The sequence below is a fragment of the Chamaea fasciata genome, unplaced genomic scaffold (genome assembly GCF_029207755.1).
Source record: "Chamaea fasciata isolate MVZ Bird 193981 ecotype frontalis unplaced genomic scaffold, bChaFas1.0.hap1 SCAF_22, whole genome shotgun sequence".
NCBI lineage: Eukaryota > Metazoa > Chordata > Aves > Passeriformes > Sylviidae > Chamaea > Chamaea fasciata.
In genome coordinates, this window is record NW_027094107.1 from 4,124,725 (window position 1) to 4,150,473 (window position 25,749).

Consider the following 25,749-nt stretch of genomic DNA (forward strand, 5'->3'; position numbering starts at 1 on the left):
TACTGGAAAATTACTGTTTAATTCTTCATCATTACATCTGAGTATATGGCATCTGGTAGACACAGGAAAAGGCAGATGACGACCCCACTGCAAAGCTCTGCAGCTCTTCTCTTCCCCAGCAGCAGGGGCAGCCAGGCCCCTGGAGGGAAGGCTCCAGCCTTGGGGAGGGCTCAGTGTCTGGTGGGATGTGTGTCCTTGGGCTGGCACTGCCTCTTCCTGGCCCTGCAGCCATCAGTACTCCTGCTGAGTGTCGCAGCCAAGGAACTCTATTCGCAGGGCAATGTGGTTGTGCCACTGGCGGGGGTGTATCCTCACATAGCGGGCAAAGAGAGGGGGCTCCAGGGTATTTGTCACTGTGCTCTGGTGGTCTTTGTTGGCCTTGAAAATCTGGAGAGGAGAGAGAAACCAGGGATGCACTTTCCTCTGCTGGCATAGTGAGGACAGGATCCACCCACACAAACACCCCTTGGAATGCTTTAAGGAAGGAAGAAGCACAGCCTGGCTCACTGCTCTTGGAAAGAAATCCTGTGAGCGTGTTTGCTGCCAAGGGCTGTGCTTGCTGCCCTGGGGGTGGCCATGGGTTCTGGCCACGGAGCAGCTCTGCCTACCTTCTCCTTGCCACTTTGCAGGACTGGGCTCCAGTGCACGCCATCCTGGCTGATGGAGACAGCAAACTCCTTCACAAACATCTGGGTGAAGAGAGCTTTGGCACCTTGGGTTATGATTGCAGTCACCTTCTTGGTTACTTCGAAGTCCACCTGCAGCCACTCTCTGGGGCTGTTGTTCTGGGGAAGGACAGACTGCCTTCAACCTTCCAGCAGCAATGAGAAAGACACACTCATTGCAGCTGAAGCTGAACCCTGCACTTCCCTCTGTTTTACCAGGCATCTGGTTGGAGCTGCTGGGTGCTAACTCAGCGTGGCAGTGAGTGTGCAGCTTGCGTGCTGCATGTGGCTGCACACACTTCCCACACAGCCCTCACTAGGAGACCCTGCTGGAATCCCAGCTGCCTGCCTGGTATCTCCTTGCTCAGGCTACCTTTGGCCTCCAGGCATTGTTCCTGCCCTGAAGGTTCAGGCGGGCCAGGGCAGGCGTCCATCTGGAGAAGACGTTGGCACTGTAGGAGGACGCGGAGATGTGCTCATCAGGAATCCCTCTGTTCTGCATTCCTAAGGGCATGGAGCAGCCTGGAAGAGAGGGGCAATGCTTGTCAGGGGTTAGAACAGACCCATCATGGGTCTAAGATGCCTTCTGCCTGCTCACTGCTCCAGCTGCCCTTTTCCCTGGTTACAGGTTCTTCTGTGCCTTGCTGCAGTGTCATGGTCCCCACACTGCTTGGGGCCCCTGTGTGCAGCATGGCTCTGGCCAAACTACTCCCACCTTCTTTTCTCCCTGGAGATTTTATCTAAGAGGAATGTGAAGAATTTATAGTGTAAGGAGACATAAGGAGAACCTGTCTCCAGGGAAAGGACAAGAATACCGGGCAGGGAGATACTCTGCACGTGTGTGATCAGGTGTGCCTGTGCACAGCTGCTTCAGAGCCAGCTGGCAGGTTTGGGGCATGGGCTGACAGCACAGCCACTGCTGCTTTTAGCTGCTGCAGAGCAGGTGTGCAAAGCCAAAGAAAGGATCCCAGGGCACCATTTCCTCAGGCTGCACTGTTGCTCAGAGCCATCTCACCTTCAACTGGCAAAACCAGAGTAAAAGCCAACAGCATCTGTCTCTGCTTGTTTCCTGCTCTCCCAGACTAAGGCAGCAGCTCCCCATCTATCAGCTTAGCTGCTGCTGCAAGTTTCCTGTGCTTCACTAAAAAACCTGGTGAGAGCTGGCCCCAGGCTCTCCCTCTGGTATTGTTATCTCAAGGGCCACAATGAGACTTTCCAACTTTGTTCCTTCAGCACCTCCGTGCCATCTCCAGCTCCCTCCTGCTGCCTCCATAACTGCCTGGGAGTCCTGGCACACATGGGGCTGGCACCCAGCAGAGCAGAGGCCAGTTTTTGGGGTTGTGTGTGTGGGGGGACGCACTGTTGAGGTCGCAGCCCAGGAGCTCCATGCGCAGCGTGGCCCGGATGGTGTAGTGGGTGGGGTGGATGCGGATGTACCGGCCTATGAGTGGGGGCTCAAAATGGTTTTCTTTCACTCCAGTTGCATCCACGTTTCCAAAGAACAGCTGCAGGGAAAGGGAGGAAAAAGAATTGTTGTATCAGTGAAAAGAGAGATGGACAGGACAAGGATTACTGAGGAGAAGAATGTTCGTGTCTGGCACTTCTGTATCTTATCACCATCCTTACAACTCAGGGAAATGATTTGAAATGAGGTTCAGGCCAAAGAAGTGTGAGTTGGCCACTGAGAAAGAAAAGGAGAAGAAACTTTGGGTCTGTGCAAAGTGACTTGGTTTTATATTTTCACTGAAGAAGGATGAGAAAAAGAAGGAAAAAAAAGTCAGTCCTCAGATGTTTGAACCTGGGAAAAGCTGTAGCCACAGATGGTGCACACAATGGAAGCTTTTCCGGATACTCTTCTCCCAATGGATTGATCAGCTTATGCATATTTAGGTTGTGGGTTTTTTCTAGTGACTATAGATTCTCCAAATCATCTGCGTCTGCACAATATTTTTAGAAAGGCAAATTTGCCTTTGAGGTCAAAAAAAGATACTCAGGTAGAATCTTATGCCTAGCTCTAAGTAAAACACAACACAGCATTGAGAGGTGGACAGCCACCTGGGATGGTGGAAAGAGGTAGCTTAGACAATTTAAAATAAGACAGATGGACACAGACAATGAGTCCCTTGCAGATCTGTGATCCAGTCACCTGGCCCTGAATGGTCTCTGTTCCTGCCCTAACCTCAGGGGCTCAGGAGGTTTCTGCCTTGTGTACAGAGCTCCCCAGCCCTCATCAGCCCAGGACACCCCATTCTGCTCAGGACCCTTCACCTTACCCTCTGTGAGCTCGTGGCATTCCCCTTGTATGTCTTCCACCTTCGCCCATCGAGGCTGTAGAACACAACAAACTGGGAGATGTAGAAGCTGGAGAACTTTTGTCGGGCCCCTTGGGTTTTTATGCCGTGAATAATGGTGGGATGCAAAAGATCCACCTGAGAATGAAAGTCAGGGATTCGCTTCTGATGGAAAACCCAAGCCATGCTCAGGCAACGCCCTGCAAACCTGCAAACTTGCTTCCTCCTGACATAGCTGAGCACTGGTTATGAAAATAATTAAAACAGTTGTTCGTAAGAGCATAAGTCAGTCAACAGCTGGGAGTGAGCAGGGGAGAGCTGTTTGGAGAGGTGAGCTGTTCTGCCTTGGTCTTTGGGGGGTTTTTGCACAATCCAGTGCTGCAGCTGGACCATCAAGTCATTCCTCTGCTGCACTGAGGATGGATATGGGAGTCAGGCCACCAAGAGCCTGACCAGAGCAGCTGCCATTAGGATCTTAGTGCTCTCCTCTCAGAGGGAAGAGGAAACAGCAGGATACAGCTGGGGAGGCACTGCCCATCCATGAGCCCTTCTGCATGAGCATGGCCTTGCAATGCCCCAGTGGTGCCTCCAGACACAGGGCCCCTCTTACCTGGATCCAGGCATTGCTGCGGTCGGTGCTCCAAGCGTTGATGGAGCCAGCGTTGTTCAGCCTGGCCAGGGAGGGAGCCCACTGCCCTGCAAGGATAGAGCACAGACACAGGGGTGCTGCTGGCCCTTGGTCCTGCCTAAGGTGGTGAGAGGTTCATCCACAGGATCACCCTGGGGTTTGGTAGCCATACACGGGGTGGCAGAGAGCTGGCATGATGGGCCAGGCATGTGGGAAAGCTCCAGGTCCTGACTGGGATGCTGACATGGGCACGGGATAAGGGAGGGCTCCACTACCAGGGACTCAGTGCAGCAGAACTTGGGGCAGGTAAACGTGTGAGTTATGCTGGCAGAAGCTGCCCTGACCCCACCTGCCCTCCAGCTACTCACCATACTGCCCCGAGGCTGTGATCTGAGAGTCTGCAATGCCACCTGAGGCCATACCCAGGGCATTCCGGCAGTCTGCAGGGAACAGGGGAGGGCAGAAACCAGGGAGAGTTGGTTAGACAACAAAAGTTTAGGCTGGGTAGCAGCCTTCAGGCTCAGGGAGGTTTGCAAGCCTCCAGGAGCTCCCAGGCTTGTTTCTCTCACACCAAGGGATAGGTTTCAGAGGCTTCCACATTCATCCCTGAATTTTTGGATAGCCAGAAGTTCTTGCTCACACCCTCCATGTCAAGAGCAGAGAGTTTCCAGCATCAGATACAGCAGCCTTTTGCAAAACTCCTTTCCCTGAATCCATGATCTCTCATTCCCATGTCCTAATGTCCCAGCTGACATGTGTCTCTTCCTTAAACCCATGTCTTGCTCCTGTGCCTGTTTGTTGCTAGGCAGCATCTTTTGAAAACAAATATCACATTGCTAAAGGAAAAGTCTACCTGACACCCCTGTCTCTCTCTGTCTCTCTTCTGGTCTGCTGAGCACAGGGATGTTTGTCTCTTATAATAACCATTATGATTAGGGACTTGTCACACCTTGGCATCTCCACTGTGTGTCAAATGCTCCTGGGGAAAATGCAAATTTTTAAGAGGATTTTTAACTTACGGCAACATTTCCTGGCTGACATTTAATACTCTTTCAGAAACAGGAGAGAGACTGTCACAGTGTGATAAAATACTACTCTCCCACACCACTTCCCAGTCCTAACTTATGGTGAGTTAGAAATTCATGTTTTTCTGGGGTGCAATCAGAGATTTACTGTGGTTTTTGCTGTTGCTCTTGGAGCTATTTCCATCAGACCAACCTGAAGTCAGGCAGCAGCACTCACTGCCTTCTGTCATTGCTCTGTGCCTCAATTTACCTCCTGATACCTGGCTAGGCAGCTGGGCACTGTACCTCACTGACAGCACGGGCAGGAACCTGCCCATGCATGCACTTGCTTGGGTAAGTGCATTTTATGGAAGGTCCTGGGACCCTCAGGAGAGCTCTTGGAGTAAATATTTGCGGACTGATGAAGCTGGTCTCCCAGAGCCTTCACCCCAGCTCTGTCCCTGACTCTGTGCTCTCTGCTGGGCTGAAGTAGTGACTTTCTTTCAGAGCAAAAACCCAGAAGATCCCACATGGATCACTCCAAGAGAAATGCTGAGAGATCTGGGGAAGGAAGCTCAAATACACGCCAGTCATGCCTGTGCCCAGGTGGGTCAGGCACAAAGAGATCACTCACTCAGGTCGTACACGAGGAAGAGGGCACTCATTCCGGCTTGTTGGTGCTCTCCCACTTTGCACTCCACCCTCCAGATCCCAGCATGTGAGGGCCACATCTCCACTGTCCCAAAGACACCTGGCCAGAAATGGAGAGCAGAGCAGAGGGGAGTTACTGCCTGTAATGGGATGCCACTGTGCCAAGTGCTGTGCAACCACAGGGACAGAATAATCCAGATCCACTCCCCCTCCTTGGCATTCCCCCACAGAAACTTCCCAATGGCACAAACACGAAGCCCTGACAGAGGGGGGTGCACAGTGCCTGTGCTGCATCTCACCAGGATAAAGGTTGTAGACTCCCATGCGGTACTCCTGGCCAGTCCTGACGTTGAACAGCTGCCCGTGGAAGTGAACAGAGTGGATGTCCTCAGTGCTGCCCATGTTCAGGAGGTGCCATCGGACCCGTTGCTGCTGGGCCATCACCAGCCCAGGCAGGGTGTCACTCACGTAGCCATTGATGGCTGGGAAAGGCAGCAGTCAGCAGGGGCTCAAGGCTCTGGGGTATTTCCATCCCAAGATAGGTTGTGGGATGGAAAGGGCAAGGATCCTCACCGTGGAAGGAATGGTTTCTCTTAAAGTCAGGGCTGTCCTGCTGGAGCCGGCAGGGAGGGCGGCAGTTTCTGTTCACGTTCTCCTGGAAGTACCAGCTTTTGGTCTCGTCAAAGATGGTGAAGAGCAGGGAGAACTCCTGCACAGCCAGCTGCCTCTTGGAAACGTAGCTCAGCACCCCACGGTTGCAGATGATCAGTGGCCCGATGAGGCCTGAGTGCAGGTCCTTCTCCTGCCAGGGAGCCAGGAAATAAGGGTTTGCCTCCCTTGATGCCAGCAAGAGGCACAGCAGAGAGGAAAGCAGTGAACCCGTCTGCATCCCTGGCCTGGCTCCCACTCTGGGGCACGTGCAGGGAGGGAAGGACGTGTTTGGTTCACTGAGGCATCCCCACTCTGCCCTGAGCTAAGAAAGGCTGAGCAGCAAGTGTTTGCATGTGCATGGTGTCTGTCTGTCCAACTGTCCAACAGTCCCTACTGCATTGGACCCAGGGGCCAAATTCAGGCAGATTTGGCATAGGGGTAAGGGAACTGCAGAATGCTGGTTTCTTGCAAGTCTCTTAAGCAGGAACAACTGGGGAAAGGGGGGGAAGGGAAGGGAAGGGAAGGGAAGGGAAGGGAAGGGAAGGGAAGGGAAGGGAAGGGAAGGGAAGGGAAGGGAAGGGAAGGGAAGGGAAGGGAAGGGAAGGGAAGGGAAGGGAAGGGAAGGGAAGGGAAGGGAAGGGAAGGGAAGGGAAGGGAAGGGAAGGGAAGGGAAGGGAAGGGAAGGGAAGGGAAGGGAAGGGAAGGGAAGGGAAGGGAAGGGAAGGGAAGGGAAGGGAAGGGAAGGGAAGGGAAGGGAAGGGAAGGGAAGGGAAGGGAAGGGAAGGGAAGGGAAGGGAAGGGAAGGGAAGGGAAGGGAAGGGAAGGGAAGGGAAGGGAAGGGAAGGGAAGGGAAGGGAAGGGAAGGGAAGGGAAGGGAAGGGAAGGGAAGGGAAGGGAAGGGAAGGGAAGGGAAGGGAAGGGAAGGGAAGGGAAGGGAAGGGAAGGGAAGGGAAGGGAAGGGAAGGGAAGGGAAGGGAAGGGAAGGGAAGGGAAGGGAAGGGAAGGGAAGGGAAGGGAAGGGAAGGGAAGGGAAGGGAAGGGAAGGGAAGGGAAGGGAAGGGAAGGGAAGGGAAGGGCACCAGCATGGATTCATCATTGTATTAGACACCTGAGAATCTACACAGCCCCAGGCTGCTTTCAGCACAGCCCGGTAGGAAATTCCTTGACCTCACAGACAGGACTCAGGCATGCTGCCCACCTCCCCTTCCTGGGATGCCCCGTGGAGACTCCCACCTACCAGGTCCACGTTGGAGAAGTAAGCCCAGGCCTTGCAGTCGAACTCCTGCGTGGTGGGTGCCATCTGGGGCAGGACTTTCCAGGAGTATTTCCACTGGCCCCCGGGCTGCACCACCTGCTGTGCTGTGCCCTCGTAGGCTGTCAGTGTGGAGTGGAAGGAGAAGGGCCGTGAGGCCAGGTTCTTGAATGTCACCTGCACCAGAGGGAAGGCAAAGCAGTGGAATGTGAGGGAGCAATGCTGACAGTGCTCTGGACCCTGGTGGTGAGGCCAACCAGCTGGTGGGAAGGATGTCCCTGGTTCCCAGACCTCCAGCGGTCTCCATGAAGTGGCCAACCCCTGCTGAACCACAAGCTGTAGCTGTGCAGTGCAATCTCTGGTGGAAAGCACCTCCTGGGTTTATGTCAGCAGGATGAGGCCCTTTTCCTGCTCAGTACACTGCTGTCTCTGGAGCCAAAAGGTGCTGAATCTTTGGTGATTCAAATCTGGTGACGATTTCTATGAAAACAGGGCAACTTCTTCAGGGACACAAGTCCTGAGCCTTTCATCTCCTTCTCTTTGGTAGTGTAGGAAGCCCTCACCTGCCCTCATGTAGAGAACCTGAAACAGCTGAGTTCTGCTTAGGTCACTACCCTTTTTGGAATCCCTTCACCCAAAAGGCTCCCCATGGAGCCCAGGAGCTGATCAAGCCATGTGTTGCAGGGGTTGGGTCTGTCTCAGGTCTAGGGCTTTGCATCTGAACACTCTGAGGTTCCTGCTGACCCATTCCTCCAGACACTGAGGTCCCTCTGAATGGTGGCTCTGCCTCCCAGTCTGGTGCCATTCACATGCCAGCAGGGCAGCTCCTGTCCCCAAGCCCTGAAGGTTAACCCGTGGGCACTGCAGAGCCTGCAGGCTCACCTCAGCACTCCCTCTGCCCGAACTCCCAACAACAACGGGGAGATTGATGGTTTTACAGGAGATGGGAACTTTCTACTCACCATGATGACATCTTGAACTTCTGCCCTGATGTAGGGTCCGAGGATGCCCAGGTGTTCATCCAGCTCTCCCCGCTGCACCGGCTGCGTGAAAGAACCATCCAAGTACTCCCGGAAAACCACCTTGCGGTACTGCCAGGAATGCTTCCTCCTGCTCCTTCGGGGGTCCCTGCAGGGGGATGCCAGCTAGGTAAGCCACGTGACACTGTCCCATAGTGAGGACATCCATGGCAGGGTTGTTACAGGTCAGGGGATACAGAGCCAGAGCATCCCTGACCCACTTGCAAGGAAGCCCTGGAGGTTTAAACCTCCCCAGGCAGAGGGGAGATGCTGGGAGCATCCTTCCCCTGGGCTGCTTGGCTGGGTTGTACCGGTACAGAGCTGTGATCCTGCCTGCCAGGATATGCCATCTCATGCATCATGCATCATGCCATGCAGTGCAGGAGGAATGCATGCAGGAAAATCACACTTACGTTGCTTTTAGGAAGTGCTGGGGTCTCTGGTCCGCATATTCCCACATCACCTCCATTGCTGCAATGAAGTATTGCCGTATCTCCCCCTGGAAGGAGCGTGGGTCATGCTCCTCTTCCCCATACATGTCAAAATCCTCCATGGTCTGCTCTGTGTCACTGTACTCATCATAGTCTGTCTTGGCAGTCTTTGAGGGGCTGGAATGTGTCCCGTTGTTCAGGGCCGGTTCCTCCCTGTGTCCTGGGATGTGGCTCCTCTCCCCAGTTGTGCTGTTGCTTTTCCCATGCTCCTTGGGCTCTCCTAGGCCCTGGACCTCCATCTTCCCTGTTTCTCTGAGAACATCTTCCCTGCCGAGCACCTGACATCCATGAGGAATGTCTTGCACATACTGTGCTGCCTTTTTGGTGCTGTTGTCGTTGTGAGGGGCACTACTTGGTGACAGTGAACAGTTCTCTCTGATGGCTGCTTTCAGAGACATTCCTTCTGGGCTTTGCCCAGACATTCTCCCAGGCACATGGTCCTCTGTGGCATTGGCCTTGAGCTGCTGAGGCTCAGGACTGAACAGACCCAGCTGCTCCACAGAGTTTGTCTCCTCCTCCATCTGGCTTCTCCCCAGACCTTGCTCCCTCCCAGGAGCGCCCCACACCGCAGCTCTGCCTGGCTGCAGCTCGCCCAAAGCTGGGCTGTGCAAGCCCCCCGTGTTCACCACAGCCCCTGGGGAGACTGGGTCCCAGTTTGAGGCCAGGTCTGCAGCCTCAGCAGCGACCTGCCTTTCTGAGCTGCTCGCTGTCACTGCTGGTCCTGTCCCCAGTGCTCCCCGTGAGGGGAGGGAGCGGCGGCTGCCCTGTGCCCCCCTGTCTGTGCTCAGCCCCCCCTCAGGATGCATCTCAGCAGCCTGTACAGCATCCCTGCCTGGGCGTAGCCTCCTCTCAACCATGTTGGATTTTTCTTCTGGGTTTTGCAGGGCCACCATCACCTCAGGCAAGGTGTTGCTTGATACCAAGGACCTCTTTTTGAAGCGAGTGATGCAAAAAGGAGAATGAGGTCCACACGCCTCTGGGGCTTCCTTATTCACTGCTGTCTCAGGGGGCTGGCTGGCCAGATCCTGCTCTGCTGTCTTACCATCAGAGAGGGGTTTCCTGGTGCTGGGAAGACCCAAACCTCTGTTCTCCACTGACCTGGCATGTTTAGATCTCCAGTCAGGGCCACTCGTGCTTCTGGCTGTGACTCTGTGTCTCAGAAACTGCTCAGAGCTCTTTAAGAAACCATTTGGGAATGGCCTGGTGTCATTGGTCACAACATTTGACTCAGGAAAGGCAATATTGTCCAGCTCTGCTAATTCCTTAGCATCCTGAAACACTTCTTTCAAAACTACTTCATCCCTCTCTTCTGTCATTACATAGCTGGATGGCTCAAGGTCATTGGTGTCTAGAAGGCTGGTGCCTTTGGCAAGTCCACTGGCTTGTTTTGTGCCACTTTTTGCAGGCAAGGAGTTACTCTTATCTGTGAAGATTTCTCCTTGTACAGGTTTGTCAGACAAAGAAACATTTTGCTCTTCAAAAGTTTCGTAAAAGCCTTGTGAAACCACTTTGTGAAGCCTTTTTTCCAGCCTAGCATCTAGGTCATTTGATGAATAATTGCTTTCTATGGCGTGACTCTGAACCACAGCATGAGAAGTCCTTTTATTTTCTGTCTCATCTGGAGATGCAGAAAGATTGTTCCATGTGGAGGAAGAGTTGTGATCAATACTTAAAGATGGTGCTGTACTGATTGTCTCCTCCGAGTCATACAGGTTAAAGGGTATTTTATCATTCCCTTTTAGCAGCTTGTCCTCATTACCCTGTGAAGACACATCTTGAAGTGCCAGGTTGTGCTCCAGATCATTCTGGAGTATTGAGCTCCTGATCTGAAGAGGGGCTTTGCCAGCAGCATAAGCAATGGAGTCCCACAAGCTTGGTGCACGAGGAGTTGTCTTCTGAGTCTCTGCTTCCAGGTTCTCTATCCTACCACCAGACTGGATTGTCATTCCTTTTACTGGCTCCTGCACCTCTGGGGTTTTTGTCACTTTTATTCCTGCCAGAGCACCTCCTGGAGCTGCCGTGGCTTGGAGCAGCCATTGCTGATCTTCTGAGCTCACAGTACCATGGACCCTTCCACTGACACTTGCCAAGTGTTCTCTGGGTGGGACTGCCCCCAAATCTTCATCCTGGCTGATGACTTTTGACAATTCTTCATCTTCCAGGAAGGCCTCATAGGACACTGGCTCATAGTCTGTCTCTGGCAGAGAAGACATGGAAATATCATGTGGATTTGGCATTGTTCCTAAAAATGTTGACGTTCCATTGGAAGAGGGATCAGAAATCCTACCGTTGCTCAGCACAGCCCCATGTTCCGTCAGGCACAATCTTGTCTTCTCTGTCTCATTTCTGGAAGAGGTGATGTTGTTCAGTTGCTCATTCACACATGACTTCTTTCTTTTAGAGAAGCCCCTGGGTTGGAATTCATAGGCAGCCTCCTCCTCATCAGGATACACATAATCTTCCCCATCAGTGTATTGCTCCTGCTGGCACTGCGAGACCGTGAACTTGGCATGCATCCCTCGGTCTCTGAAATCAGGATTTAGGCACCCCAGCGTCCAGACACCTGTCTCAAGAGAGGGCAAAAGGACACCATCAGCCCACTTCAGTGGGAATTTGGAAGAGATGCCCATTCCCATGCTGCTCCCTTGCTAGTGCAACCTGTATTTTCAGGCAGCCTCTGGCTCATGGTAGTGCTTCCATGCTTTCACAGTCCCTGGAGTGTCTTACAGCCAGACCCGCGGTGTTGCTGGCAACATCAGAGCCTGACAAGCACCCTGGTGTTTCCTGGCAAAGCTTAGTGAGCTACACACACCAGTGAGGGCCCAAGTACAGCTCGGTGAGAGCAGTTAATGCAGTGAGAACCCAAGGAGCCTCCAGCAGCAGTTACCATAACCCACCCTCAAAATCATCCTGGTGTTGTCAGACACACCTCTCTCCCAAAGACAGCCACCACATCTCTCCCACTGAAGGAGAACGAAAGGAAAGGCTGCCTCTCAGTCACATCCCCAGCCAGTGTGTTTGCTCCCAGCAGAGAGAGTGAGGTGTGTGATTTCTGGGCTCTGCTGCTGGAGAGAGCTGCCACCTGCTGCCGGCTGAGCTGCTGCTCTGCTTCTGAGCATCAGGCAGGAACCCGAGCTCAGACGGATGTGAGGCTTGGCTGGGTTGTAGAAAGCTTCCTGGGCGGTCTCAGGGTGCAGTGCTCATGACCATTATCAGTGTTGCAACCACATGGTAAATCCTGTCTTCTCTATGAATGAGGAAATGGTTTGACAGCACTGTTTTTGGTAGCGCTAAGGAAAAAGTGCTGAGTGGGGGGAAATATAACTGAACTCTGAAGCAAATCTTTTCTTAGACTTCTCTGTGGCTGTGGTTTCTGTCCTTGCAAAAGTGTGGAGATAAATGGCATGACCAGCTGAACCCACAGCACTGCCACTCCCCTTGACCTCCAAGCTTGGAGCCAAGATTGCAAACGTCCACCAGGCTCATGTTACTGCAGCCAGCTTACTGGTTTGGCAGCATGCGTGACCTTAACACACCCTACAAATTTAGTAAAATACCGTAATTCAATTTATTTGATCTGAGCTTTGAAAGATTTAATCACTGCCTTTCACTTTGCTGTTCCAACAGGCTGGGGATCCCTTTGCTCTCAGAGCTGTCAAAAGGAATTGGGCACCAGAGAACTGGCTGGAGGTGCTCACTGATCTCTGCTGGGCTGCCAAGCCCATGTTTTACAGGAATAGCCCATGCTACTCACCTGGCTTTTCCAAACCCATGATGACTGTGTCTCCAGAAAATGGGAAAAGAGTGAGCACATCCTCAAAGACCATGTTGCGTTTGAAGGTGTTTCCAGAGAAGAAGATGGAGAGGAAATCTGTTTGGGCCCCAACGCTCAGGACATACCAATACACAACGTCGTTCAGGCAGAGTTTTGTTTGGAGGTTGTCAAATGCAAAGCCATTAATAGCTGGAAGAGAGCAGGGGTGAAACATTTCAAGACCAAATTCTCCCCGTGGCTGCTGAGCTGCTGTGGATCCCCTGCTCCTTCCCTGGGGCAGGGATGAGCCTGTGTCTGCAGGGGCTTTGCAGGGAGCCCCTGGCTGAATACTCACTGTGCATCACATTGGAGGCATAAAACTGGGGGTCCTGGGTATCCACATGGGCTGCATCAGAGCAGAACCTCTTGATGTTCTCCGCCAGGTACCAGCTGTGGTTCTCATCAAAGACCGAAAACAGCACCAACTTCATGTTGTCTGACATTATCTAGAAAAGAGAGGGAAGAAATTATTCCTGGTCTGGTCAGAGCACCCCTGGTGCCCAGTGTAGCTGTCAGGTCTCCATCTGGGTGCATGGAGAAGTTTACTGCTATTTCACAGGAGACAGGGTGCGGATTTGGGGAAAAGAGAGCATGGAAGGGAAGATGGGGAAGGCAGAGGCAGTAGGACTGCTGGCAGGGTTGAAGAAAACAGGACAGAAAAATTTGGGTTTACTTAAATATTTCACCCACCCCAGTTATTCCAGCCCTTCAGCCTCGAATTTGAGGCAGCAAAGGAAAGACCCACCTGATTTCCCCTCTGATCCATGGACTTCTTGGAGCAGATGAGGAGGGGCCCAATGAGGCCTGAGGCTGTGTCTCGGACGGGGTCGATGGAGCTGTAGTAGAAACGGGTGAGGCAGCGAGGATCTGCCTCTGTTGGGCCATCCTCAGTGGTGAGACTCCAGCTGTAGGTGAATGACTGCCCAGGGGGAATAGGAATATCCTTCACATCTTTCTCTGGCAACACACAACCCAAGAGCAGAACAGTTATGTCTGGGCTGCTCCTGCAAGGGGTGATCCCACCTTTTAAAAGAGCTCAGAAAGGTTTCCTGGCCACACAAGCTGTAGAGGGAACCACCCATGCCCATCCCAGGATCCTGGTGGGATGTGGGATGGCCTTGCACAAGTCATGGTCCTGGGAGCACAAAAACAAGGGGTGAAAGCAGTTCTGAGAATGAAGTCTGGGAAAAAAAACCAACCCCAGAGCAAAAACTACAAAGCTGCAAGAGGGAGAGTCTAAGTTACAGTGAATCCCTACACAAATGCAGGTCTGGGAATGAAGGGCTGTAAATAAACTGCAAACACGGGCAGGATCACCAGGGTGGTTCCCGCCACATCAGAAAGTGGAGGCCTCCAGGATGGACCAATTAACATGGTCCCAGCTCCCTGGTTGAGAATGCTCCTTCTCCCACTCATCCTTGAAGCCCTCCTAAAAGACAGGGTTGCACGGCACCAGTGGGAGCATGAACCCAGAATCATCATAATCCCTGGGATTGTAGAGTTTAGCTGCTTGGATAAGCAGACAACCCGTCTTACCACAAGCTTTAGGAAACTCTCCTGGCCCAGAAAAATGGCAGTGGCCAGGTGATATCCCAGGTTGCCATGGCCTGCCTTACCTTGTGAGAGTCTCCTGGCATAGTAGGGCCTGACACTGGTGAGGCCATGGGGGTAGATGTTGTAGGGTCGGCTGGCCAGATTCCTGAACACGATCTGAAATGAGGACAGGCAGCAGGAATGTTTGGTGGTTTCTGATCCCTGTAAGCCCCTGAAGCTGCTCTCAGTGTCCTTGCAGAGAGGGAAACACCTGACAGCAGTGCCCTGGGGTTGGCTGCCTGCCAGCGATCAACAGGAGGGACTCAAACATGTCTGGGACCACAAAGTCAGAATACGAGAAACCACAATTTCTCTGGGATGGATCTGTATACTGTCCACTGCTCTGGGACGTGTTTGTTTTAAGAAGGGCATGAAAATATCAGATTTATTAAAGATAAAGGCGCTGTCTTTAGTCTTATGTTACATATGAGTCAGAAGAGGTCCATCAATCCAGGCCTCAGAGGACCAGGACATTAAGTATGCACAGCAGTCAAGAGCTTTGAAGTGCTCCCCACTTCACTGCATGAAGCCCTTCCTTTGTTTCTCTAAATAGCTCTGTCACATGCCCACAACTGCACAGGGAACCCCAGAGAGGGAGCAGAAATGTGAAGCTGCTGGAAACCATCCCATTCCTTCCAGCTGCAACTAAGTCAAGTGGCTGGGAGAGGCACTTTGGAGACAGAAGTGACAGTCCTCAATGCTGTGAGGTAACAGCAAAGAGATGGAGAAGAGCAGAGGAGAAGAGGACACTCCTGCCTCAGAGGAAGGTGCTGGATGCCATGTGTCATGTATTTACTCACATAGTTCCTAAGACACCTGCAACAAAGTCAAATCAGAATGACTGGGCCATATGCTGTGCGTCTTACTGAGAGTATTTACTTTAAGCTGCCAGTAACATCTGCCTTTCCAGTGAATTTGAACATTGCCAAACATGAGAGAGCACCTGAATGACTTAAGTCAGACCTTAGCCACAAGCCAAGAGCTATTGGCAGGAGCAGCATCAAGCTCTGAAGTTTCCAGAAACTTGGAAAGCTGAGTTTCTCTTACCTTAAACTGATCTCCCACCTCCCCCTTGATGACAGGCCCCAGAATTCCCTTGTCCTGTTGGCTGGACACCTTGCGCTTCCTGAAGGTTCCATCCTCATACTCCACAAACACCACTTTCTTGTACTTTGAACCAATCCGCTGAGGGCCAGGCTCCAGGTACAGGCCGGCCATGTTTCTGCAGGCAAAAGCAGACAAAGAGCAAGTGGCCACATGCAGGACACGGCCAGAAACAGAGCAAGACCTTCCATCATCCAAGGACCTGGCAGATGGCTGAGAAGGTCACCAGGAGTTGTTGTCTGCTCAGAAAGGGCTGATTCCAGAGGCCTTGGTGACAGAGAGACAAATGCCCTGGAGACAAATGTCTCTGCAGAGCATTTGGTAAAATGGAGCAAAGCCAGGTCCTGCCTTCCCGTGGCCTCCCCAAGACCATTCTTGTCCTGCATCCATACTGTTATTGTTAATAAAGAAGAACAAAACTGTCCAGGTTGGGCAGAATGAAAAGTAATTTCTGGGCAAAAAGGGAAGAGCATCTTACTGAGGGCAGGGCTGCCTTGAGGAGCAGCCTCATGAGCACAAATGCCCACCACTCTCACCTGTCCAGAGACACTGGCTTCACAGGGGCGTAGTCCCAGTCCATTTCCTCAGCTGCAATGTAGTAAGTCCAGGTCATGGGCTTGTCTTTGGCAAAAGAGCGCACTTGGATCACATGATAAGTTTCCTCATCTTCCTCAGGGTAATCCAGGTCCTCTGGCTCATTTAACAGCTTCCCTGTCTTCAGCAGGCGTTCCTCAGGACACTCCTCCACCTTCACAAAGGCCTCCATGCCAGCTGGGTTGAGACAGAAAGGGTCACACTGATGTGCCAGTACAGGCAAGAACTCACCCAGGCCCTGCCTGGGAGAAATCTTCTCTGCTACTGTTCCCACCCAGTGGGCCAACATGGACCAAGCCACACCATCTGGTATGGCCCAGGCTGCAGGTGGATGCAACACTGGGGAGCAGGAGGGGCCTTGGAGCTGCAGCACCACACAGAACCCTGAACCCAGGCCACCCCCTGAACTGCTCTTCCCCCGAGCTCTTGGAAAATAAGGTTACCTTGCTGATGGGACAGAATCTGGCAGAACATCCGAAACCAGCCGGCTGTTCCTGGCATGGTCTGGGCCGTGAGGTATGTGGCAGGGGAGATTTCTAGGCTGCTGAGACGGTGGCTTCTCACCAGGAATGTGTGGCCTTCAAAGAAGATGGAGTGGACTTCTGGCCCAGAGCCCAACCCGATCACATGCCAGTGGACCTTCTTCTTGAGGCACAGTGTGAGACCTGCCAGGAGACAAGGAGAGCACCCAGGAGTCAGCACTGTGCCCAGCCCCTGTCCCCACCCTTGGTGCCATAGGCTCAGAGTCTGACACATGCTGATAGAGTCCCCTGCTCCTGTGCTGGCTTCAAGCTGGAGAAATCACACGTGAATGTGGATTGTCTGAGCAAAACAGAGGCACAGGTCACATCATCCCCCTGAGATAAGACTGGATTTACAGACTGGGGGACTTTGGGAGGGTTGCTGGTAGGAGCTCACAGTGGGATGCAGTGGCAAGAGAGAGATGTGCTCCTTGACTCTGTGCAGAGGGAAATTGGGCACTGGACAGGAGAGTCCAGTCTCTCCTGATCACATTTGTCTGATCACAACACTGGCAAGCCTGATACTAAAACGTGGCATGTGGAGCAGGGCTCCAGCACGTCCCCAGCAGTAGCTGAAATACCACAAAGGGCAGAGAGGGGTCACCAGGATTATTTGAGTGCTAGAGAAAATTCCTTCCTCAGTGACACTCAAAGAGCTCAGTTGTGCTTAGGAAATGGGAAAGAACTTGACTGCTTTGTAAAAATACTTTCCTGGGGAGAGACTGATGTGTGCTGAAGGGCTCTGTAATCTAGCAGGGAAGTGAATAACAAGTTCCTGGAAGCTCAAGCCAAACAAAGTCAAATGCAGTGTCAAGCACATGCTTTTGGCAGAGTGCAGAGGTGACTGGAACAGATCCCAAGGGCCTGGGAGGAAACTGGGTGGAGGTTCCATCCTGAGGCCCTGAGCTCTCCGTTTCCAGCTCTCCATCAGACACTTCTCAGGTCAGGTCCTGCATCCAGGGACGTGGATGCTGAGTGGAGGTGGATAACTTCTCCAGGAAAAACCCACTGTGTAGACACAGTGATTGACCATGAGGTTTTTTCAGCTCTTAAGCTTTATGAACTTATCAGGACAGGGAATTTAGGGGAGTTTTCCCTTTGCCTTTTACTAGAGAATGGCCAGACCCAAGTGGGAGGTTTTAGGCTGTGGTTCACCAAAGCTGCTGGTGGTAATGACTCTCCTGACAGTGCTCCTCAGTTTGCCTTGGAGATTCCTTACCCCAGGCAGCTCTGGATCTTTTCCCAGGAGAACACCAAAAAATTGCAACTTTTGTGTTTGCTGAGATCAAACCCAGCCTTTTCTTTTGTTCTTCTGAAGAAGAGTAGTCTGCAAGAAGACCTTATCACTCTAGCTGCACCAGGGAAGTTTATGTCAGATATTGGGAAAAATTTCTTCACTGAAAAGGCTTGTCAAACACTGGAACAGGCTGCCCAGGTATTTAAAAGACTTATCTATGTGACTCTCAGGGTCATGGTTTAGTGGTAGACTTGGCAGTGTTCAGTTTACTGTTGGACTTGATGGTCTTAAGGGTCTTTTCCAACCTAAATGATTCCATGGTTCTATTCCCAAAATCCTATGAAGATGTTTTAGTGAGAGCTAAAATGCTACCTCCAGCCTTGTTCACGGGGCTACAAAAGATAAAACTCTGCTACCAGCATTATTCTTGGAGACCTCCAAGGAAGGCAGCTGCACTTGGCAATACAGACAGCTGGAAACAGCTCCTGCCCTGCTGTAAATGGGAAAGGCAGATCAAGGAGCTGAAATGTAAGACCCCCTCTGAGGTGAACCGAGCCTAACAGATCCATCACCTGGAAACTCCTCTTTTCTTACATCCTTTCCCAAGCTACCTCAAGTTTACAGACCTGGCTCCACCCCTGCTCCTAGCAGCTCCCATGCCCCCTAGCCCTGTCCCTGTCCCACCAGGACTCACCAGGCAGTGAGCCATTGATGTAGCCATTGATGGTGTGCAGCTCTGTCCTGTTGTGAGCCTGGGGCTGAGCAGCTGCTGAGGAACCCTGCTCAGAGTACCAGCTTTTCCCTGTGGAGAGAGGAGGGTGCAGTCAGCTTTCACTTGAGAGCATTTTAAAGGAAAAGTAAACCTTCTCAGGTAGGCTGGATCCACAGCACACCTGGCCATGGCTCTGCAGGGGTGTGGGTGACCCCTACACCTGACAGGGAATGACTCCCCCCTTAGCCTGTGTGATGGGAGAAGGCCAGGGCATGGGATGGCAGAGCTGGGGGGGCTGCAAGCTCCCTGCACCTGGGGAAGAGAAGGAGGGGCAGTACTGCACCAGGAGCACACTGGCTGGGGAGGCTGTACAGGCTTAAACCCTTGGAGGGGGTATGGGTGCTGGGAAGCTGTGCACACACATGGCAAAGCAAACTCCCCAGACCTGGCTGAATGCAGGGTCTGACACCAGTCAGTCAGTACTTACCTTCATCAAACACTGCAAAAAGCAGCACAAACTCTTTCTGCTGGCCCTCATTCCCACCACTGGCCAGGGTCCCTGCAAGATTCAATGAGATGGATTTTTTTAAAGGTCAGCAAGCACCACCCAGAGAATTCCTTGTGCTCTTCAAGAACTGGTAAACCAAGGTCAGGCTGTGGTTTGTTATTGTCTCACAATTGCAACAGCCCTGCTTCCAGTCTTGCAGTCCCCAAAAGTCCATGGTTGAGAGGCAGCCGCCCCCAGAAGGCATCAAAAGGTCATTTTGTGCGGCCTCCTCTTAGACCTTTGCTCACTGGAGAAGCTGCTCCTGGTGAGTCACTGGAGCCTGCAGACAGTGCCCAGTCATTTCCAGTGACTACCGAGGGGTCTGGACAACTACCTCCAGGATATGTCTCAGCCAGGGATGACAAATCTTACTCCAGTCACATCTTCTTGTACCTTGTGCCATCAGGATTCCAAGACTGAACCCCAGGTGCACTTCCACTGAGCACAGCTCACCAACTCCACTGCCATGTTCAGTCTCAGGAAGGCATCTGTGATTATTCAGCTTTTCAATTAATGGCTGCCTGTGGCCTGTCCCCACCCTGTGGTGTCCTTACCAGGTCGGCACACGAGCAGGGCTCCAATCAAGCCAGAGTTGATGTCCTTCACACTGTTGGTGTTGGAGGAGTAGGAGTGGGTCAGGCACGCGGAGTCGTCGTCCGTCGGGCCCTGGTTTTCCTGGATTTCCCAGACATATGTGTGTGTCTTCCCAGGATCCACCCTGTCCCCCTCCTTCTCAGGCTGGCTGGTCTCATCCTCGTAGCCTGCTCCTAAAACCAAAGAAATGGCCAGATGTCACTGAAGGTTCATCCCCAGCACACTGTGGCTACAGAAATGCCCCTTCATCCAACCCCAGAACACAGCCCCTCTCCATCCCAGGGGAGTGAGTCCCACGGGCAGTGACAGGTCTCAGGGCAGTAGCAGAGCTGTGCCTGACTCACATGTTGGGCTGTGCACCCACCACCTGCCCTGAGGACAGCATTCTTCCTTGCCCTAAGCATCCAACCTTAGGTTTAACCCGTGTATTACCTCTATAACTGATACTGGTTTGCTCAGGTCATTTATGAGCTGGGCATGGTCATGTTTCTCCCCCAGGCTAGGCCATTTCTGTCACCATCTGTCCTCGATGAGGGACATGAATAGCAGGATGAGGGAGTTGTGCACACCTGGCAGGCAGGTGGCAGAGCAGGAGGTGTTACACAAGGACTTGCAGCACCTGGTGTTACCCAGCTCACCTTCTGATGCCTTCCAGTAGGACACCCCAACAGCATGGAGGCTGTAGGGGCGGGAGGCCAGGTTTTTGAACGTGATGACCACTGTGTCATAGACTTCTGCTCGGATAGTGGGGCCTAGAAGACCTGAAGGGGATAAGACAACAAGGTAAGACAGCTGTGTCAGGCAGCTCACACCCTGCCAGAAGCCCCAAAGGGCTGATGCAGCATCAACTGCATCAGTTCCAGCAAGGCTGTCCTCACCCCCAGGAGCTCTGCCATACTGGGATCCACCCAGGTGCTTTCCTGCTCCTGGCTGAAGAGCAGCCAGCAGCCAACCCAGGATGAGTTTGGTGGCTGTCAAGTATTGCTGGAGTTCCCCACACTGCAGGTGCTTCTTACCCATCCACGCTGGCTTGAGCTTGGGCTGTGTGAATGAGCCATCAGGGTACTCCACAAAAACAGCTTTCCTGTACCGGGGAGGGACACCAACTGGGGGGGGACGTGGGCCCCCATGCCCCAAAATGCTGCAGGAGGAAGGAAAAGCCAAGGCTGATTGCACAGACCCATCCATGCATGGACAACAGCCATCCTCTTCCTTCCCTTCCCACCAGCTTGTTTGCCGGAGCCTCAGGGACTGATTGCTCACCCTGCTGTGTCCTTTGGATTTCCTGACAGCTCCCAGGTATGATTGGAAATGTTTTGCTCGGCATATAGACAGGGCAGTGATTAGTGTTGCGGTGTTACTCATGATGGAAGAAGACACAAGGCCATACCCAGATGCAACTGGGACAGGGCACAGCAGCAGGCATCGCTGCCAGTCTCCTGCCTTGTCCAGCTTCATGTTTCCAGAGACACAGAGCACTGGCAGTGCCCTGCAGCCACCCCAACCCTAGCACCTTCAGGTGTGGCAAACAGATCACATCAGAGTAACTCACATCCTCCCCAGCTCCCACCCAGGAAAGAGACTGTCAGGCTGCTGGCAGGTAGTGGCAGTTTGCTTTGTGTCTCAGCTATGTCCCCACATTTGTTTCTTTTCTGCCCAAAATGGGATTTACACATCACAGCAGGAAGATAAAGGAGCCTTGAATGTAGTTCACACCCCACTTATCTCTGCTGGCCACTTTCTGTCTGTAAGAAGCTTAACAAACTCATTTTCCAGAAGGAATCCAGCACATTTATCAGCATAACAAAGGCATGAATTTCTTCAAGGATTTTTGAGGCTGACTTATCAGCCCCAGCACTAAGACCATTTCCAGTAACCAAACAGACTTTTCCAGCCTTGTTTTGTTTGGAGCAAAAGCCAGGTGGTATTTTCTCCCCACGTAAGAAGCAGGGAAGGTTGCCGTCCTGCTCTGACTAAGCCTTCATTCGAGCAGCATTTCGCTTCACGACTTTTCCCCAAGCGGAAGAGGAAGGAGACAGAGTGACTCAAATTTAGGAAAGGCAATGCACACTCACCCCCACAACACTGGCTGGACGCCACCTGCAGCTGGAGGGTGCTGTGGGGAGAGCAGGGTCCACACTCCTCAGGGGCACAGCAGGATGGGAGCCCATGAAAACCCCATAGGCACCCAGATCCTATAACCCCACATCCAGGCAGGCAGGAAGCCCCCAGCAGGCACGGCCCCAGTTTGCAGTGCCACTGCATTCAGCTGACTTTGCCCTTGAATCATTATCATTCCTGGTTTGATGGCAGTGGGGTCCAGCCTGAGCTGAGCTGCAGGGCTGCAAGCACTTAGCTGTCCACTCTCAGGAAGTTGTGCCTTAATCTCTAGCTCACAGAAAGTCCAAATTTGAGAATGCAGCCCTGAGATATGACAGTCTGGTCCTGCTAATTCTGCAGTAAACTAGGCAGAAGTCCTCTGGAACCAGGGGGATTTTGCTGGCATGCAGGGGCATGGCTGGGAGGGGGCACATTGACAACAGGGCTTAGCGCTGGGTCCCAGTGCTGGCAGAGCAGGAGACAAGCAGGAGAGTCTCACAGGAGACAAGCAGGCAGAGTTCAGCCCAGGGATGTCTGATCAAAGTTCTTCTGGCCTTGGGGTCCCCGTGAACTTCCTTCCCCAATGGCAGCTGAAGCTGAGGCAGGCTGATAAGTTTCTGGCACCTTGGGTCAGCATTGTTAGCCACACTATCTGTTCATCTCTTGGAGCTGGGAGACATCCTGCGCTGCCAAAACACGCAGACATGGGCTGCTGCTACGTGTCCACCAGCTCCATGTCTGAGCTGAGATCCCTGGGGCCATTGCAGGATGTGCTGGTCCTGGCTCTGGTCCTGCTGGTGGGGTTGTGTTTGGGAGGAAGAGAAACTGAAATTATGGAAAAGGTGTGAGCAGCTCTGGCCTGGTGTGTTATAACCCATTAATTTGACAGAGCTTTCTACAAACATGCCAGCTAAACCCCTGGATACATACAAGGGATTTGGAGGTCCTGCCTGGAGGTGCTGGTACACTGAGGGAGAACGTGTGGAGCAGAAGACACCACACGCACAGCTCAGAGACAGCCCAGCTCCAGGGGCAGCTCTGCCTGCCATGTTTTCCTGGCTCCCTCCTGCATGCCCCGTACATCCAGCCTGGCTATTTTCCTGTGCCCTCCTCTGTTGCAGGGAACTGGGCTGAGGTTGCAGGGCCAGGGAAAAGGCACCATCATTCAGCTGGGAACAGCCACCACAAGCAAGCTCTGGTTCCCATCACAGCTTCCCCAGGAGCTGCACTGCCCAGGAGTCCCTCTGAGACAGCCAATGTTATCTTCCCCCATTTAGAGAAGGACAAGTGACCTCACACTGCCTGCCAATGCCCCACTCATCCCCAGGCAGGGTCAGGTCCCTGAGTCACTCCAGGGTCAGAAACAGTGCCCGAGTGCATCATAAAGCCAGTGCTGGAATGGAAAGCCACAGGCCTGAAATAACAGTGTGAGTAAAGTCATCATCTCTACCACAGCCTAATGGATCTGAGGACAACATCAGTGAAAGCAAGGCAGGGGGATTAGGAAAATGGGGAGTGCTGGATGCAATTTTCCTACTGAGGTAATCAAAAGGGGGAAATCCAACATAACTGGGATACAGTGACTACAGCAGCTAGTCAGGCTGACCTGGGTCATCCCTAGAGGCTGGCTTCCAGTGCCTGACCACAGCTCCTCACTGCTCCAGCCACTGTGGGTCTGTGAGATGGGGTCATGGGCTGATACCACCTCAGCAGAGAGTCTGGGGAAGGGGACAGGGAAACAGGGCAGAGGGAATGGGCATCTCCTGATCCACAGGGAGTGTAGCCATCCAGTTCCATTCTCCTTGCTGACCTCAGAACATTCACAACCATGCACGTCCAAGCCAGCTGTGTCTTCAGACACCACCATCCTGATGCCTGTGCAATGCAACTCCCATTTCTCCTTCCTACTTCAAAGTACGGCAGGCAAAACCACAATGCCTTCCTCCTTCTTTCCACTGTGTATGAATGCCATTCTTTGCCCAAACACTACAAATTATTTTCATTTCCTTGAAGAAAAAATTCAGCCCCAGCAAGGTAACGTACACAAAGATATAAATAACTAAAGCTGGATTTTACCAGGGCCAACAGTGGAAAGCCTTTGCTGCTCAGTTATGTCAGGGGGGCACAGCCAACTTCCCTCTGCAGTGCTCAGGGAGTCCCAGGTGCCTGTCTCCCCTCACACTTCCACAAAGCCTCCAGGATGTAGAGCAGAAAAGAAAGCACAGGTGGAAAATCAGCTCGTGGCTTCCAGCACAGCCTTTAAAGGGTCATGGGCAAATGGCATTAAGATAAAACAGTGCAGAACTTCGATGCAGAGCAGGTATGCATCTTAATCTCTCTCTCAATTCCACCTGTCTCTCATCAGGGGTTGCACTTAGTGACTCCCCATCACACCACCCCATCCCAGCTGTACCAGCAGCTCAGTGCACCCACCTTGCCAGGTTGCCCCCATGTACCTGCCCTGCCTGGAGCCAAGCTCACAGTGTCACATGCCAGGGTGGCAGAACACCCAGGGCAGGGTTCTAGAATGGCAAAAGGAAAAGCTTTACCCTGCAGGCGCCTGCAGCACGGACAGCAGGTCACTGTGTGTGTAGTCCCAGGCGGTTTCCACTGCAGCAATGTAGTATCTTCTCACTTTGCTGATGCCCTCCTCAACCAGGCAGAGGAGCAGGAGGCTGCACAGGGCTCCCACCAGCACCATGCCTCCTGGCTGGGAACTGCTCTGACTTCGGGAGGAACAGGGAAAAGGAAGGAATGAGAAAGGAAAGAGGAGAGAAAAGCCTTTATCTTCTCAGCCAGCTGTTGTAATCCACCGGAGATGATGATTTAAAGCCAGCACCCACAGACTCACTCGGAGCACTGAAGAGTTTCTCAAAGATGTCAGGAGGGGGAATCACTTGAGCAGGTTTGTGCAAAGAGCAGCATGTGAGTGATGGACTTTCCTGCTCTTCCTCTGGCAGTGGCAGGAGGAGAGGAAAAAACAAAAGGAAAGGGAGGGCAAGCACAGCAGTAAGTTCCGCTGCAGGACCCAGCTGGCTCAGTGTCCTGGCTCCTGTCTGGGAGCAAGATGAGGAAAGGGAGGGTTACAGAGGCAGCAGAATTTAGGTGTGGTCTTTGCCTGGCCTCACCTTCTCTGTCACCTCTGAAGAGAAGGAGGGCAGGTTGCCAGGGTTGCAGATGTACACACGTGACTTATCCTTGTCTCTGGGATGCCTGCACCCCAAACAGTGATGATTTGGCCACACAACCTTGCCCCAAGCCACATGGGAGGGAGTGGGTTGGGACAATCCCTGGACTCCCCTTCCCGCCAGCTGCGCCTCTTCTCCCAGGGTCCTGCAGTAGAGCTCAGAGAAGATGCACTGAAATATGTTGGCAAATTTCTTTCATTTTACATACAAATTTTTGATCTCTTTTTTTAAAAGCCCATGAAATCTCCCTCCCCTCAGCAATGCACACACGTGTGCTCAGGCACACACGCTACCGTGGGGTTGTGCCTTGGCTCACGAAGGCAGGAAGATGAGGAGGAACGCCCTGCATGGTCCCAGCATCCCCTGGATGAGTGAGGTGGGGAAATGTCCCATAAATCATGTCACAGGGCAGCAGGAGAGCAACAGGGACAGTGACCCCTTTGGTGACAGTCCCAGAAGCATCCATGTGACAGGTCTTGGCAACTGGGAAACAGAGGGACACAGTGGAGACAGTGGAGGGATGGGCTTTTGGGGGTCTCTGACATGAATCCTCAGCACAGGGCAGAAACTGATTCCCCCCACAACACCCACCTTGCTCCTGGGAAGGCAAAGAGTGAGTGAGAAACATTTCCTCCAGGTTGTACACCTACAGCTGTCTCCACGGCTTGCCTGGGGCTCTTTTTCTTGGTGAGCAACAACTCACCTCACTTTTTCCAGCAAGTATTTTGGGGCAAAGCAAGTGGTGCGTCACATTTGGGGATGCCCCAGGGTGCTTTCCACCCTGCCCTGCTGCAGTGAAGCAGAAGAGTACTCAATACTGGAAGGAAGAGAGTTTTCTGCTAGAAATATGGGAGATCTGGGCTGTGCTTCCAGCATTCCCTGCTATGGATGTGACTTTATTTTAGTCAACCCATCTGGGAACATCCTGGTGCTGTGAGACTCACCTGAAAAGGCTTCAGAAACAAGGAGATGGGGAAAGCATGGCCAAGCAGACAACATGACCACAAAGAGGGCAGCTGAGGGGTGGCAGCATGGGATGGGCATGTGGGAGGGTTGGGACAGGCTGCCAGGAGGGGTGATCCAGCTCTGGGTG

At 52.7% G+C, this 25,749-nt stretch overlaps 1 protein-coding gene across 1 annotated transcript; it reads right to left on the minus strand.

Annotated features, from left to right (window-relative positions):
- Nucleotides 1–24,375, minus strand: F8 (coagulation factor VIII). Its single transcript, XM_066202375.1, has 28 exons — nucleotides 24,320–24,375; nucleotides 24,018–24,194; nucleotides 20,385–20,509; nucleotides 20,007–20,129; nucleotides 19,329–19,541; nucleotides 18,715–18,786; nucleotides 18,210–18,317; nucleotides 16,201–16,422; nucleotides 15,700–15,934; nucleotides 15,107–15,281; nucleotides 14,083–14,176; nucleotides 13,212–13,423; nucleotides 12,762–12,912; nucleotides 12,407–12,616; nucleotides 10,940–11,215; nucleotides 8,575–10,849; nucleotides 8,105–8,270; nucleotides 7,128–7,319; nucleotides 5,813–6,041; nucleotides 5,539–5,721; nucleotides 5,223–5,339; nucleotides 3,953–4,024; nucleotides 3,567–3,652; nucleotides 2,939–3,094; nucleotides 2,026–2,170; nucleotides 1,039–1,187; nucleotides 609–785; nucleotides 1–387 (listed from the first exon to the last, which is right to left on the minus strand). Exons 2-28 carry the CDS (start codon nucleotides 24,167–24,169, stop codon nucleotides 232–234), a joined length of 6,471 nt encoding a protein of 2,156 aa, XP_066058472.1. The 5' UTR covers nucleotides 24,170–24,194; nucleotides 24,320–24,375; the 3' UTR covers nucleotides 1–231.
- Between the last annotated feature and the right edge of the window lie 1,374 nt (nucleotides 24,376–25,749).